This window comes from Ornithodoros turicata, chromosome 6, assembly GCF_037126465.1.
Source record: "Ornithodoros turicata isolate Travis chromosome 6, ASM3712646v1, whole genome shotgun sequence".
NCBI lineage: Eukaryota > Metazoa > Arthropoda > Arachnida > Ixodida > Argasidae > Ornithodoros > Ornithodoros turicata.
The window spans coordinates 58,655,816-58,668,782 of record NC_088206.1 but is presented as its reverse complement, the minus strand read 5'-3'; the positions used below and the strand labels follow the sequence as shown (position 1 = coordinate 58,668,782).

At 45.6% G+C, this 12,967-nt stretch overlaps 1 protein-coding gene across 3 annotated transcripts in view; it reads left to right on the top strand.

Annotated features, from left to right (window-relative positions):
* LOC135396808 (uncharacterized) overlaps window positions 1-12,967 on the top strand; it is a 31,291-nt gene that overhangs the window by 1,678 nt on the left and 16,646 nt on the right. For 2 of the 3 annotated variants that reach the window (XM_064628001.1, XM_064627999.1), the window contains exons 2-5: window positions 2,621-2,639; window positions 4,923-5,020; window positions 9,341-9,502; window positions 10,800-10,961. In XM_064628001.1, the coding sequence (XP_064484071.1) occupies window positions 2,621-2,639; window positions 4,923-5,020; window positions 9,341-9,502; window positions 10,800-10,961 (441 nt within the window). The remainder of the gene's footprint in view (window positions 1-2,620; window positions 2,640-4,922; window positions 5,021-9,340; window positions 9,503-10,799; window positions 10,962-12,967) is intronic. The other variant, XM_064628000.1, reaches the window with a different exon arrangement.

The window sequence follows — 12,967 nt, the reverse complement described above, 5'->3', positions numbered from 1 at the left end:
CAAAGCGGTCTTGCGGCTGTTCCTTATCTTCCGTCAACCTCGTGTGTGTCAACCAGGCGTATGAACACGAAATTGACGATGAAAGATGAAAGTCACTGAAAAGGATAGCCAGCTGTAGGACTCGAACCCACATCTTCTGGATTGCCGGTCCAGGGTTCTACCAGTTGAGCTAAGCTAACACGCCTTCTCAGTGACTTCCAGGGTGCGTCATATGAAGGGACAAACCAGCCACTCTCTCTCGCTCATCCTCCTTTCACTCTTACATTTTTGCTCACTCATACACACACTCATACGACGGGATCGACGCAGGCGGCAACTGTTGAACATGAAAGAACTGATGTTCCGAGGCTGGAACAACATAGGCACAATTTGAGGCTTTGTATGTGTTTGTCCCTTCTATGTTGTTCCAACCTCAGAACATCAGTTCTTTCATCTTTCAAAGAGCGCATTGGTGCACTGATCCGCGCAAGAAATATGTAAACCGAAACCGATTAATTACTCGAAAAAATCACTAAGTGTCGATGCGGTTTTTTCCTTGCAATATTTTTCGCTAAAGGCCGCGATGCGTAAAACACAGGTTTCGTATGCGTCCGAAGTAAAGGTTAAAAGTTAACAGCTAATTAGTGAGCGTATGCAAATGAGCCGCTCACTACTCAATTCGAGGCCGATGTCCCAAGGATATTTACCAAAAAGAAATTTCTTCGATAGCGCCACCTGTTCACAAATTATTCAGCTGGGGGGATTTTCGTGAAACACCCTGTACGAATAAAAAACCATAATTACAGGTTGACACTTGCTCGAATTCATGACAACCTGGCTACTTTGTACAGTGTGCTTCATGCAGGGATGATTATGAAGCGTTGCTATGTCCTGCTGTCCTCCGTTGCTATGTACCTATACAGCGTTGCTATATGTCATGCTGTGTCCTCCCATGTCACAAGCTGGGACATGGGATTGTCGAACACGTCCGTTGCAGGACACAGTATGTTGATGTTAAAATATTCACTTTGTGCAACGACGAAAAGGAAAAGAAAAGGACACTGGGCGGAATTTTAACATGTGTAATATCTGTTTTGGTATACCGGGTGTTTCAGTTAAATCCCCGGGCTAAATAATTCGCGAACGGGTGAACCAATCCACGCGCTTTCTTTTTTACAAGTACCTACAAGCTGCACACCGTGTGAATTAGTGGGAGGCGCTCATTATTAAAATAAAAATGCAAATGAGTTAAGTAAAAAAGCGTAACTTGTAAAGCAGGGCGCTGTCGGCATTAAAATGGGTACTACCCCTTTTGGGACCTTCAGTGGACACCTTTTAGAGAAAAATCTGCCACCGAAGCGGGTCATTTGTTGCAGTAATTAATTGGTTTCGGTTTACGTATTTTTGTCGGGGCTTGTCGCTGCGAAGCACAAAAGGACGCTCTTTCACTCCCTTATCCATCAATGAATTACGTCCTTACACCAATGAATTACACCAATAAATTACACCAGTGAAATACGCCCTTTTGCGCTTCGCCGCGACCAGCCGCGAAAAAAATACGTAAACCGAAACCAATTAATTCCTACAACAAATGACCCGCTTCGGTGGCAGATTTTTCTCTAAAAGGTGTCCACTGAAGGTCCCAAAAGGGGTAGTACCCATTTTAATGCCGACAGCGCCCTGCTTTAGAAGTTACGCTTTTTTACTTAACTCATTTGCATTTTTATTTTAATAATGAGCGCCTCCCACTAATTCACACGGTGTGCAGCTTGTAGGTGGTATCGGACAGATACTTGTAAAAAAGAAAGCTCGTGGATTGATGCACCCGTTCGCGAATTATTTAGCCCGGGGATTTAACTGAAACACCCTGTATAATCACGGTTCCTTGGTATAATGGACGTTTAGGCATCGTGCAGTGGCGTAGCCAGACATCCATGGTAGGGGGGCCTCGATACGAACCCCCCCCGCTGATCCTGGTTGCGACAACACACACGTACTTGTGCACACTTCAAAACGCGATGAAAAAAAGGAGCGAAAATAATTGATTTGGACGCTCAGAATACAATTACATGTGTCATGACCAATGAGGTGGTGTCACGAAATTGGAAGTATTTTGAAAAGCTCATTCTTTGAAACCGTTCAAGAGTGCTGCTTAGATAAACGCCGTGAACTGCAAGAACTTTCGCTATCGTCACACTGGTTTCATGAAAAACCGAAGAAGAAAACCAGACGGAAGAAAGACGAGAGTTCTGACTGACTCAGATGGAAAGCCGTCAAAGAAAACAGATTTCCCTGGCGTGTAGGCGGATTTAACACCTCCAGGAAGGTGTTAAATGGTGTCAATGTAAATGGTGTCAATGGTATCCCCTCCCTCCTCCATATATTATATTCTCCTCGGATTGGCACGGTTTGCGTGGGCCGGTCCGTGACAGGGGCTCGAGCCCCCCTTAGCCCCCCCGTGGCTACGGCACTGGGCACGTGCTAATAACGGTGAAAATATATCGATGAGATTCACAGTAAGGACCGAAGCTTTGGCGCCAGGACTCCGTTTACACTTTAACACGTCTTTTACGTCTTTTTCACGTCTTACACGTACACACGTCTATACACGTCTTTTTCTTTCTTTCCCTTGTCGAAACAGCAGGGAGGACAAGATATAGGTAAAGTACAAGTTCCACTACTTCCTTTATAGTGCTCTTTTTGCCACCTGAGCGTTTTTGCTTTAAATGTTGGGGGGAACTTGGGTCTTCTGGAGGTAATGAGCAACCTTCTTATATAAAAAGAAGGGCTTCCATCAACGCGGTAAAGGAGGATGGTTACCCCCATTTCAAACACTTTTCTCTACGGGTGCAACGGACGTATCCGCGCTCCGCCCGCAGGGATTACTAAGTAAAGTGCGCATCAAAGCATCCTCTCTTCCTGCGTCAGTAACGCAACTCTCTCCTTCGTACAATCCGACCATCCGACTGGCTAAAGAAACACGAAAGTACAAAAAATTCTCCTTGAGGAATGAAAGGTGGCGTTACCAGGCTCCAGCAGCTCCCCGTAGAGCCCATAGTTTGAAATAATTCACACAACACTGGGCACACGACCAATGAGAGTGCAACGTTGTAGAAATTATGCAATGCCAGTCGGCCAATCAGGAGCCTTAACTTTGGCTGAGCTTTCGGCTGGTTCTGGCTACCATCGACTTCTATACCGGATTTCACGCCTACCGCCGTTACACGATATTCAAAATAACTTAAGCTTCTTTTGGCTAAACGAAATATTTATTTGACACAAAGCACTGATTCAAAGATCTTATACATGGGTGCACTGTGAATACAAAGCCCACTGCGTTGTTGACGCACTGTAACTAAGTTCGAACTTGAAGCAAAACGAACACAGCCCTCGAAATCCGACATGGCCCGAGCGTATTCTTCACTCTCCAACTCACGAAGCATTCCAGTTCCGGAGTTGATAGACTGTTCGTGGGATAATAGTCGTGTCCAGGAACAGCACAACACACGTTGAATCACAAACTGTCCTGCCGACTGACATCACCGAAACACGGAACACAAGCCGACGGACGCCGTGCCGGCCGATGCGAGCTATTTCGAAACTATGCTGAAACTGTTGAAACGGCCGCCGGGACGATGCACGCACATGCGGGCGTAGAAAATGCGATTTCAAAACATTGTCGACCAATCGGAGCGCGCACACAGTCTAGGCCAATGAGCTTGCAACAGAAGAGTAAGCGTTTGGTCTGGTTGGTTCATATTGAATTAAAAACAATTAAAAACCCCCAGTGCTGGGTAGGACAAGGACAGAGGATAAAAGGACAAGGACCGGCACTGAACTGCAACCAAGTGAAGTGTTTTTTTTTTTTTTTTTTTTTTTTCGAGCAAACCAGTGACACCCCTCTCACCCCGCAAAAACCGACCAAAAGAGAGCGCTATACACTAGAAACAAGTTCTTCGAAATCTGCTTGCCTATCTGTTGTTTCGTGCGTTGATAAATTCTTCTATTTTCTTGGTGAAATCAATGGATGCCATACTAACACAATTATCCCCTTCCTCTCGAATGTACCTAGCCTCCTGATAAAGAAGCTTCCCTCTTCCATGCCCGTGAAAAAGAATTTGCGTTCCGCGATAATGCAACCATCGCAATCTTTTACGTGATCTTTTAAAGTTGAATATTGGGAGCTCGCAACGTTGTGGATTGGCGTAGTGGTACATACTCTATAGCCGCATCCTCGATTACCTGAGGAGGACTGGCGTTACCTGGAGAGCAATACAAATAGACGGCGCTGCGGTTTCAATGTGGCAGCGTCCACCAGAAAGCGACGTACATTTTACGGTTAAAATCGAGTTTATCAGTTGTAATCCTTGTGGTGCGCTATTATCACGTTTGAGTCTGAACAGGTTTTCAGTTGAACATAACCTTATTTTAGCATCGAAACTGCTTTACGCTCGGAGGAACGGCCACTCACTTAGAGGTTAAAGGTCAATGAGAGAGAGAAAGATAATACAAATATGAAGAAAAAAAATTAAAATCGAAGGCCAAGATGCGATCAACCTATATGATACTGCGAGGAGTTTCCACTGCGGACTTCATCTCATTGCACTGACGTCGCACTTTGCCGCGAATTCAACGAAAAATTATTTGTATTTTGTCAAACGTTACGCTCTTGAACTTGTTCTTGACATATATCTTTATACAGTAAATACGCCACTGGCCCCCCAATATTCCAACGAAACTCATTCCTTATATGTAAATGTTCTAAATGTAAGACATGGAATTCCCCCCAAATGTTAAATTATGTGTTTCAAAAGCGCAAAGAACATCAAGAGGCCGTCTCTCTTTCTCTCCTTATTTTGTCCTGAGGCATCCATAAAGAATGCAACCCCATCTCGACTGTGGTTTTACGCACACGTCATGTATTCAATTGTGTGTCCACGCAGGATGAAATGGACTAATCAGACCTATGCAGGCACCGGCATTGTCCTGGTGTGCATGCTCTCCGTGGTGTTGGTCGTATATGCTGTGGGAGAATTTCCAGGTAAGAACTGGACACATTTTGGACATACCGAGGACGTATTCACACGCCGTACGAGCTCGTAAAGCCTCTCCTTGTTTTACGCAATCGAATGTGTGGCCGCACTCTTAAAAATGAACTTCACCGCATAGCACGCTCCTAGCCAACCATAATCTCGAATGATATTGTTATCTGCCCTGACTTGTTGAGACCGGGAGGCGTACGCCTTTTTGTGACGCTTATGCTGTTCATAATTGTCACAAAAAAGACGTACACCTCCCGTTTTCAATAAATCAGGGCAGATAACCACATTATTCGAGATGACGGTTGGCTGGGAGCGTGCTATGTGGTGAAGTTCATTTCTAAGAATGTGGAGTTCGCGTGATCGGACGTGATCTTCCGCCCTCACGCCAAGCGCAAGGCAACGTCACCCTCCTTTCAACCACCGGTGTTTCCACACTCTTCAAAATGAACTTCACCACATAGCACGCTCCTAGCAAACAATCATCCCAAATGACAACGTTCTCTCCCTTGATTTTATGAAAATGGGAGATGTACGCCTTTTTTTTGCCGATTTATGCCCTGCATAATGCTGCAAAACATTTTGGACGTATATGCAGTGGGAGAATTTCCAGGTAAGAACTGGACACATTTTGGACACACCGAGGACGTAATTCACACGCCGTACGAGCTCGTAAAGCCTCTTCTTGTTTTATGCAATCGAATGTGTGGCTACATGCACTCTTAGTTGTTAGTTAGTATATTGTTTTTGTTTTTTTTTTATTAGATCCCGCTTCCCATTCGCTTGTCGTTCGGCTGAGAGCATGCTATGCGTTGAAGTTCATTTCTAAGGGTGCACTCAGTTCTCACTCCTGTACCCCTGTACCCCCTTGCGCTCGTTGCTGCCCTCCTGCTGCTGCACAGCGATGGACAAAGTGCCCCTCATAACTGGTTACCATCAAGTATCAAGCACTTTGCGTCATTGGTACTTTAAGTACAGAACAAAGAACGGTTATTCTGCACTGTTAAAAATGAACTTCACCACATAGCACGCTCCTAGCCAACCGTCATCCCGAGTGACATCGTCGTTCTTCCTGATTTGCTTAAAGGTACTGTAAAGCAGTAGACAAGCATGATATGCCGGTGATGAGCACAGCCGGCTGTGCTGTCTGGAGTTTTTCCTGGGTTTTCCTCAGACGCTTTCAGACATATGTCGGCACAGTTCCCTTAGAAGTCGGCCCAGGACGCACATTCCCCCAGGGCGTGAGTCGTGACGTTGCCCACATACGTGAGGCCGACAACGGCAAGCCCTATCACCACCACCACCACCACCACCACCACCACCACCACCAGCCGGTGATGAGACTAGAGACTTTGTTGCTTCTAAATACCATATGCGGAACCATACGACCGACAACGCGCTATAAATATTTTTAATTTGCCATGAAAGATGCGGCGTAGTGGAGCGGTGCGACGCCTGGTGTCAAACAACCCCCTGTACAGCGGGCAACACTGAAAATTGGTATTACACACTATGACATTGGAACTTCGTCATTTTAGTAACCATATTATTAGTTTTCCTGTTTACCTATGCATTCTGAAACCCCTGTTAACCTGTTAACCCCTGTTTTTGCGAACTAACACAATGCCGGCCGCTGTTCGATGGGGGCTCTCCCTACTTCTCTGCTGCGCCTGCGCGCTCCTTTTGTTCGCAGCCTCTTTCGAACGAACAAACTCTCTCTGTGAACCTCTGTGAACAAACAAGTCCCGACGCTGTCTGGCTTCTTGAACGTCTGACACATTTTTTTCAACAGCTCAGCATTTCATTTCACTTCGCTTATCCGTTTATCCTCAGATGTGTATCGTTGTGTGGATTGCAGGGGCGGATTTTATGGTGGATTGTGGTGGATTGTTATGTCGGACCCAGTGTTATACGCATGCAATGTGGTTGTCGCCGTATGTGTCAGAAGTACGGATTCATTTCGAATACCTAGTACAGTGTTGCCCGTAATCTTTAATTGTAATTTTCTAATTAACTGCACCGTCGATTGGAATGAAACTTGCACAGTTTTTGTCCTGGTGGCTTGGACTATCGAATAGCCACACTAAATGACATTTGATCGCACACGCCTCCGTTTGGCACCGCCGAGTCTTTCGCGATGGTTTGAGGGAACGCGTGCCGTCCGAAAAGGGAAGGAGATAAAAAAGGAAAGAGAGGAGGATATAGAGAGTCAATGTGGAAAGCGATGTCATTCTTCATCTCGTTTCGTTTCTTTTCTTCGGTGGCGAGCGTTGATTACGAATTGTGGATGAGGGTTCTAATGCCCTAGTCAGACGGCCGTAACTTCACCGGTAGCCCAACCATCATCTCGAATGACATCGTCCTCTCCCCTGATGTGTTGAAAACGGGAGGTGGAACTTATTTACACAGCTATTATAATAGTTTCGGATTGTCCCGGAGCCTCGCGTTAAGCGTGCCGCGTGACTATAGGGTACATGTCGTTTAGCGGGCGCTCCGGTAACTCTCTGTCCCTGGACCGACGTCTTGCAACACTGTCGTCGTGTCCTGCAGATTTTCCTGAATTTTCTGCAAGACACCGGTCTCCTTTATGTTCTTCAACCCTGATGTGCGGCCTTGCTCCTGTCTCTGTCCGCCTCGTCTCCTCTTTGTCATTTTACATTTCATGCATTCCCGTCGGCATTGAGGTAGTGGGCCACAACCCAGGTGGCGAATTTCCCCATTCATCATCATCAGTGTATTTGTTGTTGTTGTTGGAAGCGTCACTTGCCCTTTACTACGTAATAACGGAGCGTAAAAGGAATTAAATACGTGTCAATAAATAATGCAATATAATTGTAGTAATACTTAATGAAGATATATTAATGACAAGATAAGGATAATGATTATAATACATGTATATTAATTGCGAGTGCTCTCAGAAACGATGAAGGCTCTTGATTCGGGGAAAGCGCGAGGCCTACGCCTTTTTGTGACAACTAACGTGACTGCATAAGTGTCACAAAGAGGCGTACGAATGCACGTTTCCAGCAAATCTGGGGAGAGAACGATGTCATTCGCGATGATGGTTTGCCGTGAACGTGCCACCACATGCGGTGAAGCTCTGTTTTAACGGTGTGCTTTTACATGTAATGTACCAAGTACCCGGTTCTGGTAGAAGTTTGTGATAGTATCATCTGACATGTGGAGGCATATCTTGACACATAACACGTGTACAGTTCAACAAATTTTGTGTTTTGAAGGTGAAGGCCTGCACGGGATGATGTCGTTCACATGCAGTCCTGATTTGTGGGAACGCTCGAAGCGTACGCCTTTCTGCGACACTTGTCACGGCACTAGTTTTCGGCAAATCAGGGGAGAGAACGACGTAATTCGGGGCGATGGTTGGCTGGGAGCATGTTATGCCGTGAAGTTCTGTCTTTAAAGTGTATATAAACCGAAGCATGACAGAACGCAGAAAGAGCTCGTAAGCGTCCCACGCCATCGCACGAAACCTCTGAGGGGGCTTGAGCCTTGAGGGGGCCGAATAAAGCGCAGTTCGACAGTTCGGCCAGGAATGTTACCACAATGCCTCTAGTTCAATGTTGGTGCAGCATTTTGAGACGATGCATATTACGATTGTGTTGCTCAGGCAATGTCTCACGTGCCGCAGTGAGGTAACTTTAGTGTGACCATTAATTCAGACTGTGAGATGCATATTCTGGGACAACAATGCGGACGTACCATGGGAGATGACTATGGACAAAAGGGTCGAGACGAGGACAACATAATCTCAAAGAAAATTAATCCTAGCGAGAACTTGAAATAAATTACAATCCATTCTTACGCACGTGTGAATGCGCGCTGACCCTCGATATGACGTTCCTCCATAGCATCAGTGCTACCACAGCCCTTGAGCCCTCGCGCGGCATAGTGGTTATAAAGAATGATCCCCTTCCGTGCAAAGGAGGTAACACGGGAGCGAATCCTGATTGTGCTGTCTGCGGATTTACCAGAGCTTCTCGGTAGATTTTCATGACGAATGTCGGCAGCATTCCCGTGAAGTCTGCCCAAGAGCAGGACGATTACTGAATACGCAAGCATACTGTGTTCACGAGCACATATTTCACAAAGTGCTCCTCGGGCGTTGCTTTTGTAGCGATGCTATACACGTTCGTAGATCTGTGGACGGAGTTTACCTCAATTAGGAATTGACTCGCCTCGAAGCATTGGTGTTGGAGGCTTTAGAGTTGTGCTTCATCATCTGTTGCGTAATGCTCTCAACTAACGTTGTGACTTCTTCGTTCCGTTTTCCAAATGCCCTCTACTCAAAACACATTTCCCAGCTTCACCAAGCCGCGATAGCAAGGCGCAAGCCGTCTCGTCAACGGACGCAGCGAAGGCCTCTACAGCCTCTTCAGCTGACAACGGTCCTTCAACCGTTTCTACTGGTCGGACTCCTGTTACTAAACGCTCACCAGCTGCTGCAGCGCGGCTGGCGCTCGCAGGTAAGTATAGAAACACGAAGTCCCGAAAGGTACGGTGCGCTCCGTACACTGTGACGAATGACAGTGGATTTAATCAAAATCCAGATGGGTGTCACTGGGTTGACGTTGGTTTGTACACTGGTTTGTACACTGACACTTGTTGGTTTGTACACTGACCCAAGCAGCACAACATCTTGGTTCAATATTGGTCCAATCCTGATTCAATATTGGGCCAAGATGTCGTGCTGTCATACGGGAAGGTGGCGGACGCAAGGCAGACGGAGAAGCTGACTCACGTGTTATGCTAACCCGAATATTATACGTGATTCAACTTAAAAAGCGTGCACATCCGCTCTATGGATCATCTGCGATGAGTATTTTCGCCGCTCGGTGTACAGTCACATTTTGAGTCGCGCAGTCGCACTATGTTGTGACTTGGAGGCGTCAGGAGTCTGCCTAAGGCAATCACTACACCATTAGATAAAGAGACGAATCCATAATTTCTCGGATCCGAATCCAAGGAAGGTACTGCGAATCTACCAATCTTACGGATCTCGAATCTTTCGAATCTTTTCTATAAAATAAGTTTAAAAATTCAGGGAAAAACTCTTCTACTTAAAAGTGTTTTGAAGCAGAATTTGAAAAACAAATTTCGGGAGAAAACTTCTTCCTAAATGTACATGTTGTTAATCGACTACAGGAAATACATAAACTGAGGAGTCTGAATTTGCTTAATAAAACTAAGGAACAATGCAACCAAAACCGTGTTGCTTTTAAACTTCTAATATCGGAGCTTTATGTTGTGGTTTTGGCGCGCCCCGGGGGCCGCCGGCCAAGCAGGCTTGGAGGCGCCGATTTTAAAAAGAAACGAACAAACGTGGTTGGTGGATTCGAACCCTGGTAGAAATAGCCGGCAATCCCAAGTGGTTTATGAAACCTTTTCCACTTTAAACCACTTACGTGGAAAGCGGTTCAAAGTGGTTTCAAGTGGAAAAGGTTTCATAAACCACTTGGGATTGCAGACCATTTCCACCTGGGAAAGATTTGATTCGCTGTTTTGGGCAGTGCGATCCGGACTCGCGAATCTCGAATCCGTGCCTAGGATTTGGGGATTCGAGGATTCGAGGATTTGGTTGCATATCCCTAAATTAGGCCTGTGGACGGAGTTTACCTCAGTTAGGAATTGACTCGCCTCGAAGCATTGGTGTTGGAGGCTTTAGAGTTGTGCTTCATCATCTGTTGCATAATGCTCTCAACTAACGTTGTGACTTCTTCGTTCCGTTTTCCAAATGCCCTCTACTCAAAACACATTTCCCAGCTTCACCAAGCCGCGACAGCAAGGCGCAAGCCGTCTCGTCAACGGACGCAGCGAAGGCCTCTACAGCCTCTTCAGCTGACAACGATCCTTCAACCGTTTCTACTGGTCGGACTCCTGTTACTAAACGCTCACCAACTGCTGCAGCGCGGCTGGCCCTCGCAGGTAAGTATAGAAACACGAAGTCCCGAAAGGTGCGGTGCGCTCCGTACACTGTGACGAATGACAGTGGATTTAATCAAAATCCAGATGGGTGTCACTGGGTTGACGTTTCCCGTACGGCCGACATTTCAAGGAGCGGCACTGCCTTAGCGCTCGCGGCTCCGTCGGACGCCTAGTGAACACTTTTCACACCGATGTTGCCATTTCAAGATAGCTACATGATCAATCAATTGCGTCAATGATCTTCAATTGTAACGTAGTAGTAGTTAATCCTAATTGCAACATGCGATAGGTATACCGGGTGTTTCAGTTAAATCCCCGGGCTAAATAATTCGCGAACGGGTGCACCAATCCACGAACTTTCTTTTTTACAAGTATCTGTCCGATACCACCTACAAGCTGCACACCGTGTGAATGAGTGGGAGGCGCTCATTATTAAAATAAAAATGCAAATGAGTTTCGTCAAAAAGCGTATCTTCTAAAGCAGGGCGTTGTCGGCATTAAAATGGGTACTACCCCTTTTGGGACCTTCAGTGGACACCTGCCGCAAAAGGGCGTATTTCATTGGTGTAATTCATTGGTGTAATTCATTAATGTGAGGACGTAATTTATTGATGGATAAGGGAGTGAAAGAGCGTCCTTTTGCGCTGCGCCGCGACCAGCCGCGACAAAAATACGTAAACCGAAACCAATTAATTACTGCAACAAATGACCCGCTTCGGTGGCAGATTTTTCTCTAAAAGGTGTCCATTGAAGGTCTCAAAAGGGGTAGTACCCATTTTAATGCCGACAGCGCCCTGCTTTACAAGTTACGCTTTTTACTTAACTCATTTGCATTTTTATTTTAATAATGAGCGCCTCCCACTAATTCACACGGTGTGCAGCTTGTAGGTGGTATCGGACAGATACTTGTAAAAAAGAAAGTTCGTGGATTGGTGCACCCGTTCGCGAATTATTTAGCCCGGGGATTTAACTGAAACACCCGGTATAAGTACCGTTGACTTTGCATCGAAGTGCACTCTTAGAGATGGACTTCACCGCATAGCACGCTCCTAGCCAACCACCACCTCGAATGATATCGTTATCTGTCCTGACTTGTTGAAAACGGGAGGCGTACGCCTTTTGTGACAATTATATATCAGCATAAATGTCACAAAAAAGGCATACGCCTCCCGTTTTCAACAAATATGGGCAGATAACGATATCATTCGAGATGATGGTTGGCCAGGAGCGTGCTATGCGGTGAAGTTCATTTCTAAGAGTGTGGCTTCCATGTCCAAAATAACCATACCTCCACTCTTAAAAATGAACTTCACCGCATAGCACGCTCCTAGCCAACCATGATCTCGAATGATATCGTTATCTGCCCTGATTTGTTGAAAACGGGGGTGTACGCCTTTTTTGTGACTTATGCTGTTCATAATTGTCACAAAAAAGGCATACGCCTCCCGTTTTCAACAAATATGGGCAGATAACGATATCATTCGAGATGATGGTCGGCTAGGAGCGTGCTTTGCGGTGAAGTTCATTTTTAAGAGTGCAAGAGAACCCAAAAATAGGAAAACTATATTCATGTACAACCGTCGTTATTCGTTATTTGATGTCGTCTCGATTGATCCATCTGATTCGCTTGAGAAATTGCTACACAGCACAACCACAACCAGAAATTATACAGGCTGTTTCACCTAAAGCGATAAAAAAATTCTAACTGGTGACATACTCGTCGGAGGACCGTGGGACTTTCGGCAATTACCTTCTGGAAACTTTTGCCGCAATTTAGGAAGGCTTTGGACAAGTGAAATTTATTATTTTTCAATTGAATTTTGAAAATATTGTGATGTATTGTAAAACATTATTATGCAGATAGTAGATTTTCAGAAAGAATACTGTGTCGTACCGCTCTCTCTAAAATGTGTTGGATTATTCGCGTCGCAAAATGTGGTTATTTCCACTTATGGACTCGAACCTTTGCATCCAACAAGAACAACCATTTTATTTCTAAGATGATG